Genomic DNA, 18,566 nt, shown 5'->3' with positions numbered 1-18,566 from the left:
TGACCACCAACTTTCAACACCACTCAGTCTGGTTTCAGACCCAACATAAGCATGGAAACTGCCCTCATCATTGCCACGGAAGACATCCTCATGACTCTGGAGAGAGGAGACATGTCGGCTCTGATCCTCCTGGTCCTCTCTGAAGCATTTCACATAGTCTCCTTCCTCATCCAATTCCTACATAATATCGGGAAACCAAGGACACGCACTCCGCTGGATCTGCTGCTTCCTGGCGGGAAGGACCCAGCCAGTCAATCTGGCATCGTGCAGCTCGGACAACTGCGACCTCATCTGGAGAGTTGCCCAAGGATCTTTCCAAAGTCCAACTCTCTTTAACGCATACATGATCCCTCTGGCCAGCATCATCCACTCTCATATCAACTTCCTCTCCCACTCCTGTGACATGCAACTGAATCTCTCCTACACGTACAAGACACCCAGTACTCAGATCAAGTTCAATGCCTGCATGACTAAAATCGCCCACTGGATGAAGACCAACTGTCTAAAGCTGAACACCAACAAGGCTGAAATTGTAATCTTCAGGAAGAGCACATCACTGTGGGATTCCACTTAGTGGCCAACAGAGCTAGGACCAACATCCACCACCACCACCTATGGAAAGAACCTTGGGATCATCATCAACAGCCAACTCGACATGACAGCCCAAGACAATGCCACCACCGCCTCATGCTCCCATACCCTTAAAATGCTGAGGAAGATTTTCAAATGGCTACCAATCAGCAGCCGGAAAACCATCATGCACATCCTAATCACAAGTGAGCTGGACTATGGGAACACCTTATCTGTCAGGGTCAGCAAAAACTCACCAGAAGGCTGCATTGCAAACCATTCACAACTTGGCAGCCAGAATCACTCTCAACCTCCCGCACATGGACTTGCATCACACCAAACCTGAAGGAGCTCCCCCTACACAAACAACCACAATTCAAACTCCTCACCCACTCTTTCAAGGCTCTACATAACAATGGCCCAGAATACCACAACAGTCGCATCTGCTTTCACAAACTTTCCAGACACCTCCACTTGCCTGTACTCCTACTTGTACAAATCATACACATACAGAAAAAAACAGATCTGGTGGTTGAGACTTCTCCTACATCACTCCTGAAGCATGGAGCAAACTGCCGCTACACATAAGAGCCTCCTCCTTGCTTATTGAATTCCACAAGAAGTTGAAGACATGGCTTTTTGAGTATTCCCAGCAGGCCCAAGGTGTGTCTAGACTCACACCTGCTCAGCATCGGGACACCTTTCTGGGTAATACTGCACTATCCACATCAACATAACAATACTTGGTTCACAAGCATGCTAAAGGTTAGGACTCAGGTGCATTAGCAGAGCTGAATGTGTACTTCCCAGAAAAGCAGGGGTGCTGCAGGTCAGCTATGAGGGGCACTGACAAAGCTATGTGTGCTGAAGTGACAGAAGGGCAATGCTGGTAGTGGGTTGAGGTGCATTAGCACTGCAGTGTGTGAGTGCCAGTAGTAGACTAGCAAAGGGGCTGCAGGAGAAAATGAGTTCTATTGACAGAACAGCTTGTAAGTCTCGGCTCTGAGACAGTAGGGGGTGCTGCAGGTCAAGAATGGGGTCACTAACAGAGCTGTGTATGTGTCTCATTGTTCATTGGCAGGAGGTCATTCAGGTCACGTTAGAGTACATTTTTAGAGTGGTATGTTGGTGCTAGTGCTGTATCTGCAGCATGTGTTTGGTGTTGGGATTGAGGTGCCACAACAGAGCTCAGTCACAGATAAACCCACCCTCTGGTTTCCCCCTCACCTCCAGCCAGTCCTTATTGATCCTGCTCAGCAGATACACCAAGTCTCCTTTGCTGAAGCTCAGCTCCAGCTTGTGGTTTCCCATGAAGTCATAGAGGGCCTGGGATGAACGCAACATTTAAAGCAAAGTCAGGTGCAGAAATTCTGAATATTCAAAACAAAGTTTTACTAACACTAAAGAAGGGCATCCCATGGTGGATGGAGGCATCTCTGGGGTATATGGTGAGATCTCAGATACTATAAGGAGACATTCAACAGTATATTTAGAGATTTCGGGATAGGCAAAGAGGTCTTGTATGAGGTGTAACAAGATCTCAAAAGGGTCTATACAGAGACATCGCAAGGTGTGGTCAGAAAGATATTAGGATGTACTTAAAGTGATCTTGGTTGTTTGAAGAGTTCCGAGAGTGTACCTCCAGAAATCTCAGAGTTTGTGCAGAGACATCTCAGAGGATGCATTGAATCAGCTCAGGATATGAAAAGAGATCTCTATGGAGGTGCAGAAACCTCCCAAAGAGTGTATGTAGAGACATCCTACGGTGTGGTCAGAGAGACCTCAGGATGTGCTTGGAGAGATCTCAGGGTGTGCCTGCAGAAATCTCAGAGCAGGTGCACACAGATCTCAGTGGATCGTCATGAGACCTCAAGGCTCTTTTAGGGAGATATCAGTGTATGTAGATGTAAGCTCAAAGGATGTGTGGAGAAGTATCAAGGGAAAAATGTTGAGATCTCAAGGGAGTGTAAATAAGACTTGTGATGTTTGTAGAGGGATATGAAGCTTTTTCAGAGAAATCACACCGCAAGAAATCTCAATGGTGGAGCGATAACAGGGATGTGCAGAGAGATCCCCAGTGGATAGGTGATATCTCACTGATCGATCTCAGAGATGGTGGAGACATCTTAGTGACGGATGAAGGATGAGCTGAATGATTTGGGAATGGGGTGGGGAGAACTCCACTGATGTGTGGCAAGGAAGAAACATCATAGGATGTCACATCTGTAGAACAATTTAACGAGTAGAGATGCCTACCTCTGCCCTCGGTCTCTCTGAGTCAGGGATTGGGGTTGAATCGCTCCGCCTGCGGGCAAGAGAAGGAACCATCTTTAATGGACGATAGAAAAGTGAGGGTAGGGAAGGATGGAGGAGAGGTGAAAAACAGAGAGGGTCAGAGTGGGAAGACTGTGAGATAGTGGGAGAGAAGATACTGAAAGAGAGATAAGACAGTGAAATGGCGAGAAAAGAGACTGAGACAAAAAGAGAGGTAGATAAAGCAAAAAAGATAGTACAGAATAAGAGATATTAGAAAGAAAAACGTAAGAATGAAAGCATGAAGGGAAGATTGTAGAGTAAAGGCAGTGCTAGATGGAAAAATTGGAAAGAACGAGATTGAGAAAAAAATAAGAAAGAAGGGCGTGAGATATTGAAAGTGAAACTGAGAAAAGGCTGGGTGTGAAAACAGGATTGTGAAAAAGAAAGAAGTAAAAGTGAGAGATGAGAAGCAGATATGCGGAGAGGAGGGGGAGGAAGAGAGGGAAAAGATACTGATAGAGAGCATATAGTGAAGGAGAAAGAAAAACAGAGTGAGAAAAGGAAGAATGGCAGAGGTTTTCAGGAGCGAGAGAAAGTGGGAAATGGTGACAATATACTGATAAAGAGTGGATAGTGAAAGATAGAAAGACAAGTGAGAAGGTGACAGCAATAGAGACACTTAGGGATGAAGAGAGAGCAGTAAAGAGAGGATACACAGTGCAAGAGAGAGACAGAAACAGAGAGAAAAACAATAGAGAGAAATTGTCAGAGAGAGCACAAAAGGAGTCTGGCACCAACACTTTGCGGGTGGGAGGGCGCAGTCTGCGCAGGCGCCCGCTGGGCATTGTGTCCTTGTCATGGGTGGTCTGGTAGAAGAATAGCCGTACATCCTCGTCGAGTAGAACCCAAGTGGGGAGGGAGAGGAGGGTCTGAAGAGGAGACACAAGAGAATGATACAGGGTGAACTGGGAAGAGGACAGACATAGGGATGCAAACTGAGCATCGTTGTGTAAGTTTGACACAACTAATGGCTCCATAATTCAAATGGTACTGTTACAAACCACCTGACTGACTGAGCACTTGCCACTGCAACATCCGCACAAGTTAATCTGATAGTTACCAAGGGATGCCAACACTTTTTGTGTTCCTGAGTCAAAAAGTTCAGACAGGACTCAACGTTGCGCAAGCACCTTTTTCTAAGTTTAAAAAAAAAAGAATATTGTAGGAAGTCATGCTTTTCTGTGTGACCACCCCTTATTTTTCCCTTTTTGCTGAACCTTATATTTTTGCTGGTGTTAGACCTCTGTGTACTTTAACCCTCCTGTAAAGTGACTCTGCTACCCCTTTCAAACTGATTGAAATGGAATGTTCCTAATTGGTATATTTAACTTACATATATGTGTCTTGTATATGGAACAAAATGTAGTGAGAGCTTGTGAGTTAAAGGTCACTATTGGACTGCAGCACCTATTGTGCCATCTCCTTTAGTGCCAGTATAAAACCTGGCTTCAGGCCTACTATTGTAGCCTAACTGTGGCAGTTTAAACACTGCAATTCGACCTGTCAACCTAAAAGGGAGATAAAAACCTCCCTTTTAAATATGAATAACTTAACCTTGTTTAGGCCCTGTAGTCCGCAAGGCAGAATACATGGTATTTAAAAGTAAGACATGTGGAAATTTAAAGTAAACATGTCCTTGCAGTAGCTAACACCCAAAAGCTATTTTCACTGTGGAAGGCCTGGCTGCCCTTTGTAGTAAACCAGAGTACAGATTAAAAATCCTAATACTGTATCTCTAGAATGGGACTTGCTAGATAAATAATTAAACAACTATTTATATAGTTATTAAAAATCTAATTTAATGGTGAAGTTGGATTTTTAATAAATATTTAAGAAGTGTAACTTTTCGATAGTTTACCTTTTCCGTCAGAAGTTCCTGGGGCCTAATTTGCATTTGACTAAAATATACAGTGAATAGCAATGCACTCATCTATTATATCTTGTATCACCATAACATCATGGTCCAGGGAATGACAACAATGTAATATATGTTGAAACAATCGTAATGACTATTATACATATTTAGCTTTTTGAAAAAAAGAAAACATCCAAATATTGCAGAGGAACATATATTACTCAGTCATACTTCTTTTTGCATGTACACCATAGCTATAGCAGCATAAAAATAAACATTGATATAACAACATGACAAGTGTATTGATGATCTCAGTTGATGGGTAGTCTCAGCCGACACATATTTCGTCCGTACCTTGGAATTCTTCAAGGAAATACAAAAGACCCTTAACCCCTGAGAAAAAAGGAAAACAAAACTACCTTGGGACACAGAAAGAGAACCAAAACATCAAGGTGACTACCACTTGGATTTCACAACGTACTGGTGATACAAGATATAATATATGAGTGCTCCACTATTTGCTGTATATATTGGTCTTGGCAGAGTCTTGAGTGTCACACCATGGCAATAGGTGTGCTATAGTGTCTTGGGCACTATCTCTTCAATATTATTTAAACTAAAAAGAGATGTGTGACTGTTGTACCACTGTTACCTTGTTCTGACTTTCTAATTTGCATTTGGTCACTCAGTTATGCGAACCAGTAATTAGCATTTGAGTAGGTATGAAAAAGGTGTGAAGTGCCTCCCAGGAGCAAACAATAGGCAGAATGGAAAGAGATGACTCCACCAAATCTGATATAATATGAAGGGTGGAGTTGTAAGCATCCTTTTTTTAAATTACAGTGTAAATTCATGCGTGAATGTCAAATTTTGCTTGATAGGTCTGCTGGGTTTACATATAACACTGGGCGCATACATGAAAGGAAGGAAAACAGGAAGGCAAAACATTTCTAAAGAAAACAGGCAGCCAATACAATTTTTGTCTGTCCACTGTTTGCTGGAAAACCCTGCTTGGTTCTACCAGACTTCAGTCTCTGAGTTGATGGGGGTACAGTGACTGCTCCAAACTGGGCATTAATACATTCCTCACCTCACTCCCAGACCTCAGGGTCCGATTTACAAAGAGACTTTGCAGTCATGGTGAAATCTCTGCACTTGTGGAGGAACTACTGCAATAAGAATTCGCACTGCGGAGCCTCTGCCTTGACTGCGGAGGCTCTTTGTGAAATGGGCCTTCAGAGTCCAAATTTAGGCCCTCATTATGACTTTGGTGGTCAAAACAGTTGGCCGTCGAAGTCACGCCTGCCAGCAGACCGCCAGAGATGGCGGTCTTGTGACCGTCATCCTATGACTCCTGGCCGCTCTCCGCCATAAATTGGGCGGAGAGCCGCCAGCAGCCATACTGGAGGTCGGCGGTCTAGTGGAGGTTGCTAGTACTGCCACGTCATCACAACACCGCCCGCCTTATTACAAGTTTGTAATCGGCGTGGTGGTGTTGTGGGGATGGGGTGGTGCTGACGGAGCATGCCCCATGGACCCCGTTCCCTCCCATGCGACCACTGCGAGCAGGTAAAGTGATCATCCGACAGGGGATGGGGAGTGTTGAGTGTTGTGTGTGTGAATGGGGGTGTAAGTGTGTGTGATTGGAGGGGAGGGTGTTTGTGTGCATGTATGTGCATGTACCTGTGTGAATGTGTGTTAGCGGGAGGTGGGGGTGTCGTGGACGCGTGTATGTATGTGAATGTGTGTGTGTGGTGTGTGAATGTGTGGTGTGTGCATGCATGGATGGGGTGGGGAAATGTATGGTGTTTGGGGGCGGGGAGGGTGGTGTCTACGGGGTTCAGGGGGAGGGAAGGGGGCGGTGGCTGTTTCGGGGGAGTTCCATACTGGCAACAGAAATGTTAATTTGTGTCGCCAGTATCCTTTCCACTAGGGATTTCCTGGTGGGGTTGCCGCCAGAAAATCCCTGGCGGAAAGGAGACTCATAATACCATCTGTGGTACACCTTCGGCCCGGTGGTGCCACCACCCTGGCGGTACAGACGGTAAACTGGCTGCTTTGCATCAAATTTACCGCCGTGGTCATAATTTGGTGGTCCTGCTCCGCCACGCTGTCAGCGGTGTTACCGCCACCGCCGGCATGATGGAGCAGGACCGCTAAACTCATAATGACCACCTTAGTTTCCAAAGTGAGTTGGATTGGCCCCAGAAAATTTTACCCCATTGATTAGGGGATGCCTAGGAGTCATTCCCACCCACTGAATTTGGCACCTCCAGGCATCCACTTCAGAACACTCCTGAACCTAAGAAGAGGACTGCATCTGCTGTCTGTGCCCTATGATGTGCCCTGGACCTACTCCCTCTTGTTCCTACGGCAGAGAAGTGAACTTCAAGGGTCATAAAGCTGACCACCTATTAAAGCTTCCAGGACACAAGCTGTAAGAGTCCTTTTTCTGCAACTGCCTAGTTGACAAGTGGCAAGTGGACTTTAAATGGGTTCAGTTGTTAGCGTCTGGCCGACACCCTTGAGTCTCTAAGTTCCTCCTATGTGGTCCTGTGGGGGAGGGGGAGTTCAGAAGTGTACTGTAGTGGATTAGGATTCAAAGGCCTAAAACAGAAGATAAAATCTTTGACCAGGACGAACCTGATTGGTGCATCAGACTGTGCTCCACTGTGGTCAGCATCAGATTGCTCCTAAGTCCTGGTCCAGGCCCCAGTCTCACTGACTATCATTAGCACTTTATGCTTCTTTGCCCTATTTCCTATTTCTATTTAAAACTTTAAAAACTCATATCTTTGGTTCTCGCTATTGGATTTTTGTCATTTTTGTGTCATTTTGTTTATTACATTTTTACACCACCTTTCTAATTTGGTTGGGGATTTTAATTGTTTTACATTTCACCTTTAAAGCAGTTTTATTACTGCATAAATACTTTAACTTTGCCTTAAGTTAAGCCTTCCTGCTCTGTGCCATAGCTACCAGGGAACTGAGATCATGTTTATTTAGTGACTTACAGGGTTCACACTGACAAGGGTTGTGATTATTCCTTGAGGTAGGTAGTCACCGGCCAAATGAATCCAGTTTCTTATATTCACTTAGCTGCATGGCATAGGAAATGGCTCTGACATGCTGCAACACTGCCTTAACCCCAAAGGAGAGAGCCCTGACACTGGGTCGGCGACAGGCTTCTTGCAGAGTCTAGCAGTGAGTGATGCATGTTGTCATTCCGTTGGTCGGAGCATGGCCCGTGGCTCACTCCACTGCCTCCCTCTCGTGTTACACAGCAGGATGCCCTAAACACTTACTTGCAGACTGGGGAGACCTGCAAGGGGACAATGAGGGCCATTCTTCGCCTCACTTGTCAGGTGGCCTGGAGGCATTCCTCTTCTTCGGGCCATATTCCTGCTCTTTGTAGTTTCTTCTTCCCAGAAATCCTGGAGAAAGGCTTTTACTATACCAATCCATCATGGAGGCTCTATCATGTATTCCTGCCAGCATTTTCCAATCCATCATGGCAGCCTCGCTTCTTCCTCTATGTAATTTCCTGGTTTTGGGTATATAAGGAGCAGAACTGTCTTTCTCGTTGCAACACTCCTCGCTCCTACTGGCGTATCCTCGCTCTTCCTGATGTATCTTCCTTCGCTCCTGCGTGTGTCTCCTTGCTCTTGCTGGTGATTCTTGCTCCCTTCTGAACCTTTCTGTTTCCTGGTTCTAGGCATTCCAGTAGCCTTATCTGCACCTTCGGAGCCTTGCTGCAGTCCTGGTCTTCTACCGTCAGTACCAGTCCTCATCAGTCTCCTGGGAGTCGCCAATCGCCATCAGAGAATGTTTCCATTTGGGTTTTTTCTTCTTGGGGGCTCCTTCTGGAGGGCACTATCTGCTGAGACATTCCATTGTCTGCAGCATCCTGGCTATCAGAACTTTTGGCAGACAAGAACATTCAAAACCTGGACTCGTTGCTTTTCCCATCGTCCCAAGGCTGTGAGTATAGGTCTGTCTGCTGAGGAACCTAACAGATGTTCTCCTTCTGGCAATGATGGCCTCACTAGCCACTGGGCTGGCATCTTCATGGCCACAGAAAGGGGGTTCAATGGATCCATTCCCCGGGCCCTTCAAGATAATAAACACAAATTACCTCCTAAGGAATAAGGGGTAGTCCCACTGTGTACATGTGTGTGGTGCAGGGAATTGCCAGGTATGAGGTGCACACACTTCCTTATTGTTATTTACATGCACCCGCTTAACTCCTACGGTGCCTGGGGCGGGGTGGCCTTGTCCTCGCACACGGTTCCAGTGTGCCGGTGACGAGACCAGCTTGTCCTGCACCAGGCACACGGGTAGCGCTAGCACACAGCCTGTGGGCCTCCCCCCACACCCCCCAATCAGGGATGGAAGGAGAATCGCTTTCCCTTTCACCCCTGACCTCCCCCTTGGCAATCTGATTAGATCAGTGCTCACAGAGTGCCGATGTCATAAAATGCTGTTGGGGATGCACTGGAAGCCATTTGCTTCCAGCGCGTTAGGAGAGAGGACCCAAAAGAGGTGAGTCCTCCTCCTGGGTGGTGGTTGGGGGTGGAAAACAGACACAGGGGGAAAGGAAAGAGTTTTTCCTTTCCTCCGTGGCTGTTTTGAGTGGATTCCTGCTCCATGATGATCGCGGGCCTTGAATCTACCTACTAGACACCAGGGATTGTTTTTTGTTTATTTTGGGGAACGACCCCTTGGGCAAGGGTCGCTCCCTTTTGGGCATAAGTTTATCCGTGTTTCGGCCCCCCAGGGGGCAGATCAGCCATTTTTCGGCCGATCTGCCCCCAGGGGGGTCGAAACCCACTAGACACCAGGGATGCTGTTTGCAATAATGTTTAAGGGCACCGACCCCTTAGGTAAGGGTCGCTGCCCTGGGGGGCAATATTTTTTTATATGTTCTGGCCCCCCTGGGGCTCGATCGGCCATGTTTTTGGCCGATCTCGCCCAGGGAGGGGGTGGGGGGTCGAAACCCACTAGGCCCCAGGGATTGTGCTGTCTGTGTGTGTTTTTGTATCTTGGGGGCACTCCTTGGGCAAGGGTCTCCCCCCCAAAGGGGGGACATTAGTGTTGGCCATTTCTGCCCCCCTTGGGGGCAGATCAGCCTATTTTTTTTAGCCTCATCTGCCTCCAAGGGGGGCAGAGGTCACCAAGATGCCAGGGAATTGTTTTTGTTCCCCTATGTTTCTTTTGTGCTGGGGGGCTCCCCCAAAGGGGGCAGAGAACTGTTGGCCAGTTCTGCTCCCTTTAGGGGGAATCCACTTTGGCACCAAGGATCGTGTGTATGTGTGTTTTGTGTGGTATGGCGGCCCTTTGGCAAGGGTCACCCCCCAAAGGGGGCACATTACTGATGGCCAGATCAGCCTATTTTTTGTAGGTCCATCTGCCCCCAAGCAATGTTCCCTGAAAAGCGCACCCTTCCTTCGCCCACCGCGTTCGTCACGTCGCCAGTGCCTGCATGACACGTTGCTGCCTCAAGCGAGAGAGTGAAACCGTGAGTCAGCACTACGTTTTAAAAAAGAAACAGCGCAAAAACAGGGCCACTTTCTTTGCGGCAGAGCAGGACAAGAAACGGCAACTGGAGGAGAACCCCCTGCACATGGAGAGCACCATATGTACGCAGGTAAGTGTGCACAACACCACAAGGAGCTTTAGGATGTGGTGCTGCAGGTAGCCACGCAATGTTTGTACAGCCATCATCAGCATAAAAGGAGGGGAAATCCAATCCTCCGCATGTCACAGTAAAGGCTACAGCCAGCACTCCTCAAACTGAGAGCAGAATTTAGCAAACCAAAGATTGTTTGCCGTTTTTTCCCCACCAGGGTTTCAAGAATGTTTTTTTTAAGTTGCACTCTAGGCTAGCGCAATACTCTTTTAGTTTTATGGCCTCTGACTCAGGAGAAAGTCTACTTGAAAGCACAGCTTCCAGCTGAATGCTAGCTTGAGTGGCCTTGCTTTATTCTCACGTTACCTCCAGTTTGCATGAGGCAAGCCCCATCGTCACAACACATTAAAAAAAACAGATCATGCACAGGCACAGATTTACCCAATCTTGCTGCAGCTTTACCAAGAGCGTCAATTGGTAACATCTGTTTGCAGGGTATTTAAATACTAAACACAATGAGAGGTGGTGCACTTGCACCAACCACTTCTAACAGCATTACAATCAGACATTTATGGTAAGTACTTACAGCAACTTTCACATTTCACCTTGAACCTCATGGACTAATGTATGTTACCCAATACAAACAAATAAATCACTTCCTACCTTGTGTTGGGCTAAAGAATAGTTTGCCTACACATTTTTTAACTGACCAATAATGAAAAAGTTTGATGCGGTAAATATTTTAACGAGAGCAATTCTGCCAAAATGTGCTGCGAGAGACATTGCTTTAAGAAAACAAGAATATTGAAAACACATTGCTTATGTACATGTAGGGGCATAATATATTCAATGAAACGTGTCACATTTGTTCAGCGTGACAGATAATCCTCGGCCACTCAAGATCATCTGACGACGGGCAGCCATTTTCTGTAAAGGTTTCACTAAAATCTGTTAAGTGCTTTAGGGTTCTGACTGAAGCGTCATCCCTTTTTTTGGTATTTATTCCGAATGCACACCATCTTTGCACAGCATCTCGTATTTATCACATCTATGCACAGCTTCGCACTGTATTTTGAACAAATTCTCAACTGCGCACAGCTTTACATTGCATTTGTCCCAACTGTGCACAGAAAGCAGTGCAGCAAATACCTCAAAGGCAGTGGGCAGTGTATAGAATGACACATGGCAGTGGTATGGTGTACTCTGAAGAAAAGAAAATGGTATTCCTCATAGTCACACCACGGAAACAACATTTTATCAAAACTCTACCTTCACCAAAATGCTAACATAACATACTCTTCGGCAGCACCTTATCAACCGGTAAAACAGTGTTTTTGCAATTAGCCCAAGATTTCATCACTGCCTCAGTTCAAAATATAAAAGTAAAATAAATATACTCCTGACATTCAGAATGTTATAAATATGTAACTGCAGTATTTGTGTGATCATTTTAACACTGTTATTGGATAACAGATTAAGCTGTGGGAGGGAAAAGCTTCTAGCAAAGGGGCGGGGTGGTTGTTTACACCTGCTGAACTTCTAGCTTAAGCTCATTTTTTTTTTCTATTGTAGCAGAACAGAGGGGACTGTTCAAAGAACCACTGCCTCTAACTCATGCCGATAATACTTGGAAAGTCATTAATGACAGGTTTGGCGTATTGCGACAGGTGATAAGGCTATATAATTTCTTACTAGGATTCAATGTTTGCCTTATTTGTAATTTACATATGGCACTATTATGCTCATGCCTTTAATTAGCAATGGTATATGCATTTGCACTTGTTATCGTATTGTGTTTAATATTTTTTCTGAAAAGCTATTATGGCCAAAATCTATTATATAAACCTTAGAAGCATATGGTGCTATATAATGTAATACATTAACTGTTTATTAAATGTTAATTTTTACTCTTTTATATGATGTCTCTTGCAATCCGAAATGTGCACACATGTTTAGAAAATATTAGGAGTACAGGTGCTCGGTGCTTTATTTGTAAAATAATAGGTGGCAATGCCCAATGCGCTGCTCAGACACCCCTGGTCAGCACTATTAACATGTCAGCATGCTGAATACCAAAGGTACGTTGTCTTGAATCCATCTCAGGTCTCTTTAATTCTCTGCCAGACAGTCCCGTAATCTCACACTTAAAAGGGTTTCTTTTTTCTACCTCGGTGATAGATTTTCTGTCTTTCTCTTCTTCCATCTATTTATGTTGTGTGTTATTCACTCATGGGAAATGTCTGATGAGGGTAAATAAGTGCTGGTCCCACAAAATAAGTGCCAGTAGCCCCCAACTGGTATCACCCTGCTCAAATTAAGTAGTGGAGGTGCTTTCCTACCACACATTTGCCCCAGAATGGATAATCTAAGGCATCCAGAAGTTTGTAGAAAACAAAAGTTTAAGGGACCAGTTAGTGGCAATTGTTAGACCTGGCATCCTTAGAGTGGTCTTACCCCTTACCTTTTGCCTTTCACCTCCTGTTTTTGTTGTATTGTTATGATGGCCTTAGCACTCTGAGCACCTTACCACTGCTAACTGCTAACCAGTGCTAAAGTGCATGTGCTTCTCCCCTAAACATGGTAACCTTGGTGTATACACAATTATCATATTTAATTTACTTGTAGATCCCTTGTAAAGTGGTATAACATTTACCCAGGGCCTCCTACTAGTGGGCCTGCAGCACTGATTGTGCCAGACATTCAAGTAGCCCTGTAAACATCCCTCAGGCCTGCAACTGCACCTTCAGTTGGCATTTAAAAGCTCTTGCCAATCCTTAAACTCCCCTTTTATTACCCATAGGTCACACCTAAGGTAGGCCCTAGGTATCCCATAGGGCAGGGTGCTAAGTAAGTAAAAGGCAGGACTTCAACTATTAAGTTTTATGTGTCCTGGTAATGAAAAGCTCCCAAAGTTGTTTTTCATTATTGTGCGACCTACTGCTCTCATAGGCAATGTTCCCTGTAAGTTCCTTCCTAACCCACCCTTATAAAATCTGATTAGTCATAGTGAGTGGGCGAGCAGATAACTTGAGGCATGTACAGGCTGCATCATCAAAGGTTTAACGCATGATGTAAGTTTCTAAATGGATGATAATATGGAACCAGAGTTCGTCTAAACTGAGGCCCCCAGGTAACTATTCAATTGCTCTGGAACTGTCATGTATAATATTTTTGTAACTCCTATAACCTATGCTAAATATCTTCTTTCCAATTACAGACAGTCAACATTTGGATTTGAACGGGCAGGCGTGAGTACCAAGGAAGACCAGGTAATTCTGTAGACGTTCCAGGTGGGATTAAGGGTCTCTAGATAAATCACGTTCATGATCCACACCTTTGCTTCTATTACAGGTTTGTCGGACCAAGCAAGTTATAGATTTGAATGGGCCGACATGCATAGAAGCATAAGGACCATGTAATTATTTGGTAGGACCCCATCTGGGTCACCTGGCACATTATAATATAGCAACATGCTGTAACCAACTGTTAACCATCTTTTCTTTTGTTGCAGGTATCTCATACAGGCTTGGTCAAAGAGGAGGACGGGTAGACCAGAGTAGCAACAGAAAGAGCAGGTTATTATTTGCTAGTTTTTCCTTCTGGTGAATATGAGGCATTTAAACGATCAGGTGCTTTAATCAATTTTTCTTCTTTTACAGGCATCTTAGACCCTGCTACACATAAATTTGAACAGGCACACATGAGTAGAAGGAGAAAGACAAAGTAATTATTTGGTAGATTTCACTTGTGATGCACCCAGTACATTATATTATAACAACATTCTTCAACCCTTTGTTTTGTTCTTTTGCAGGCTTCTTAGTGCTAATCATAGATTAGAAAAGGCAGAAGTGACTACAAGCAGAAAGACCAGATAATTATTTAGTAGCTTTTCCTTGTAGTACACCGGAAACATTAGAACATGATCATGTGCTTTAACCATTTTTTTCTTCTATTGCAGACATTACAGACAGTGTTACATCTACAGGCAGGTGTAAGAACAAACAGAAAGGGCCAGGTAATTACTTGCTACATTTTCCAAGACATAGCCCAGACTTGTCTGGTAGACTGCATTCAATAGCATAAGAACCAACTTTAAATAATGTTCCTCACTTTAAAAAATGTTCCTGTTTTTTTTCCAGGCTTTGAGGCATGGTAGGCTGAGACTGATTGCCACCAAAATGTTCAAACGCAAAGCTGTGACTTCTGCAGAGAGCAGTGCTTCACCACAAAGGAAGAAATGCTGTCTTGTGTTCAAAGAAGAATGGCTGAAAGAAGTTGTGGAGAATGAGACGCAGAAGTCACGAAGCAAGGTTTGCGTACAACTGGGAGAGCTATTTCTATACAATCCAGAAGTAGGCCTGATTTGCAAAGTATGTGCAGAAGCAAAGATCGCAGGGGACTTTTCTACTGGGAAGAAATGGAGTGATGGCTGGAAGCTGGACTACTTGAAACATCATCTATGTAGCAAAGTTCATGAATCTGCTTTGGTGACCCTAAGAAATAAAAGTGCAGCTGCCAGGCTGAGTTTTGGAGTGCGCACCATGCTGACGGAAACCGCCAGTGACAGAGCAAACAGATTAGATGTGGTTGAACGGCAAAGATCTCTGCCTGGGGAGATAAAGATTCTCATCAACAATGTGTTGCTAGCAGTCAAAATGAACACTTCACTGTTATCTGTTCAAGACATCCATGACCACTTCGCATTGTATGTGAAGATACCAGACAACTGGAGGAGCAAGAACTATGCCTTTGAGTTTTTGGAGGCAATCAACAGCGCGATACGCTCTGACTTCATGGCAGAACTGCACAGTGCTCGGTATCACACATTGATAATTGATGAGTGCACAGATATTTCAGTTACAAAATTGCTCATCCTCTACTTCAAATTCCAATCTGTAACATCAACAGAGCAAAAAACAGTGTTTGGGGGAATTGTAACTCCGAGTACATGCAATGCGGAGGCTATCACTATAGCTGTAAAAGACTTCTACACTGCCAATAAGCTGGACCTTATGAAAATTGTCATGTTTACATCAGCTGGTGCATCAGTGACGCTAAGAAAGAACAATGGTGTCGCTAACAGCCTCAAATAATCCATTCCCCATCTAGTTGATCTAGTATTACCATAACCTAAGTGCGTTTCTTTTCACAATTGTAGTGTTTGGAACATCACACAAGTACGTGAACACATCAAAATGATCTATTACAAAACTACCTGTGTTTGGGGGGGGGGAGCACCTAAGTTTTTGGTCCCAGGTGCAGCCTTCATCTAGGGAAATCTACCAAACCCAGACATTTTTTTTAATTAGACACCCCAAGGAGTCCAGGGAGGTGTGGCTTGCATGGATCCCCCAACTTTTTCTTACCCAGACTCCTCTGCAAACCTCAAAATTTGCTTAAAAAACATATTTTCCTCTCTTTTCTTTGTAGGATCACTGCTCCGGAAATAAAATCCTACCACCCAGCGTTCCCCTCAGTCTCCCAAGTAAAATGATACCTCACTTGTGTGGTTCCCCAAAGCAGAGTCAGCCTAAAGATCTATAAAAGAAAAATATGTGCTTATCAACTTGCTGTGCTATCCCCTCAATCTCTACAGGTTTTTGGCCTTTTTCTGTTGCAGGCACCTGGGCAACCCACACAAGTGAGGTATCATTTTTAAGGGGAGACTTGGGGGAATGCTCAGTGGAAGGAAATGTGTGGCTCCTCTCAGGTTCAAGAACTTTCTGTCACCGAAATGTGAGGAGAAAGTTTTTTGGGCCAAATTTTGAGGTTGGCTGAGGATACAAGTGAGGTACTATTTTTATCGGGAGACTTGGGGGAACGCCGGGTGGAAGAAAATTTGTGGCTCCTCTCAGATTCCAGAACTTTCTGTCACCGAAATGTGAGGAAAAAGTGTTTTTTTTTTGCCAATTTTTGAGGTTTGCAAAGGATTCTGGGTAACAGAGCCTAGTAAGAGCCCCACAAGTCACCCCATCTTGGACTCCCCTAGGTGTTTAGTTTTCTGTCACCGAAATGTGAGGAAAAAGTCTTTTTTTGCCAGATTTTGAGGTTTGCACAGGATTCTGGGTAACAGAACCTGGTGAGAGCCTCACAATTCACCCCATCTTGGATTCCCTTTGGTGTCTAGTTTTAAAAAATGCACAGGTTTGGTATGTTTTCCTAGGTGTTGGCTGAGCTAGAGATCAAAATCCACAGCTAGGCACTTTCCAAAAAACACATCAGTTTTCAATGTAAAAATGTGATGTGTCCATGTTGGGTTTCCTGTCGCAGGCATTAGGCCCACCCACGCAAGTGAGGTACCATTTTTATCGGTACACTTGGGGAAACCAGAATAGCAGAACAAGTGTTATTGCCCATTGTTTTTCTCTGCATTTTTTCCTTGCAAATGTAAGACAGTGTGTAAAAAAGACATCTTCTTGAGAAATGCACTGTAATTCACATGCTAGTATGGGGGCCCAGGAATTCAGAGATGTGCAAATAGCCACTGCTTCTCAACACCTTATCTTGTGCCCATTTTGGAAATGTAAAGATTTCCTTGATACCTTTTTTTCATTCTTTATGTTTCTCCCAAATGAATTGCTGTATACCCGGTACACAATAAAAACCCATTGCAAGGTGCATCTCATTTACTGGCTATGGGTACCTAGGATTCTTGATGAACCTACAAGCCTTATATATCCCTGCAACCAGAAGAGTCCAGCAGACATAAAGGTATATTGCTTTCAAAAATCTGACATCGCAGGAAAAAGAGAGTAAAACGTGAAGAAAAATGGCTGTTTTTTTCACCTCAATTTCAATATTTTTTTATTTCAGGTGTTATTTTCTGTATGAAAACCTTGTAGGATTTACACAAATGGGGAAAACTACAAGCCTTCTTCCCCAGCCTTTTTCCCATTTTAAAAAAAAAACGAAAATGTCACTGTATTTTAGCTTATTTCTTGGTCTCCTTCAGGAGAACCGACAAACTCTGGGTACCTCTAGAATCCCTTGGATGTTGGAAAAAAAGGACGCAAATTTGGCGTGGGTACCTTATGTGCACAAAACGTTATTAGGGCCTAAGCGCTAACTGCCCCAAATAGCCAGAAAAAGGCCTGGCACCTGAGGGGGAAAAGGCCTGGCAGCTGAGAGGTTAAGTTCCTTCATCATTGAATAGTATTTATATATATTTTTTTCCACAAATTGTACATTATGTGAAATATGTTTCATGTCATCCTCCGATGAAAGATCTTCCCTAATGCGGTGAGGTTAACGGGATCTGCACGGTAATTGTTGCTAACCAATGTAACGGAGTATAAATAAATACGTTATTAACCACTGCTCTGGGTGCCATCTACAAAGTGTTCAATGAGTTAAAACAACGAAGCACCAAAGGAAGAACTCTTAGAACTTGGACTGTTTATTTTGGACAACACGTACTCCAAGACTAATGACCAGAAGGACTAAGGTAACTCTTCGCACTACACAGCTGTGCATCGAGGGTCTACCCCTTATTCCTAAGGGGCTAGCATGTGCTTATAGCCACGAGTACCCAAGGGCAGAGGATACGCCCCAAACTTTGTAAAAAGTATAAAGGACAATGCCCTATAAAAGCTAAGATGGCGGATGGAGCCAGAAAATATGTCTTATAAAGGAACTAGAGATACCATCTGAGACTCAAGACAGCCCCCTAGTGACCATCCCCACGAGTGTCAGTCTGAGAAGTAAGGACGTCACTGCTGATCAGATAACCTGCATCTTGAGAACGGGGGGGGGGGGGGCGCTAACATCCCACCAACGTCCCCAACCGCAGGGCAGAACATCAAAGGTTAAATAAGCTTCTGTACACTCTTAAGATGGGACAAAACAGGTGCCAGAGTACCTGCTTGTTTCTGAGAAGTGCCAGTACTCTCCAATTAAAAGTGTTCCATTTTTCTTGAGATGTGCAGGTACTCTTCCTCTCAAAATAAAAAAGTGCCGGTACTCAGTACCGGTCAGCCCCGGCCCTTTCAAAGCACTGCTTACAAGAGAAAGAATATCGTGCCCATTGTTTTTCCTTAAACACACAGTTTAAAAAAAACATCCCCAAAATGTCTGGTGATCTCATAGCAGTTGTGGAGAGATCCGAGCGAAGTCGGGTAATATCTAAGATGTGGTGGCAAGGGTCTCTGGGATAGTTGAAAAAGATCGTATTCTGTGTGTCTGTCCATCCCGTAGCTG

The 18,566-nt window shown here is 44.4% G+C and overlaps 1 protein-coding gene across 2 annotated transcripts in view; it reads right to left on the bottom strand.

Moving 5' to 3' along the window:
- NCF4 (neutrophil cytosolic factor 4) overlaps positions 1 to 18,566 on the bottom strand; it is an 80,261-nt gene that overhangs the window by 35,329 nt on the left and 26,366 nt on the right. For both annotated transcript variants that reach the window (XM_069231348.1, XM_069231349.1), the window contains exons 5-7: positions 3,625 to 3,755; positions 2,827 to 2,875; positions 1,798 to 1,896 (exon numbers count right to left, since the gene is read on the bottom strand). In XM_069231348.1, the coding sequence (XP_069087449.1) occupies positions 1,798 to 1,896; positions 2,827 to 2,875; positions 3,625 to 3,755 (279 nt within the window). The remainder of the gene's footprint in view (positions 1 to 1,797; positions 1,897 to 2,826; positions 2,876 to 3,624; positions 3,756 to 18,566) is intronic.

This window comes from Pleurodeles waltl, chromosome 4_2 (assembly GCF_031143425.1).
Source record: "Pleurodeles waltl isolate 20211129_DDA chromosome 4_2, aPleWal1.hap1.20221129, whole genome shotgun sequence".
Classification (NCBI taxonomy): domain Eukaryota; kingdom Metazoa; phylum Chordata; class Amphibia; order Caudata; family Salamandridae; genus Pleurodeles; species Pleurodeles waltl.
Note: the sequence above shows the minus strand (reverse complement) of the source record. Positions and strands in the feature narration are given on the sequence as shown.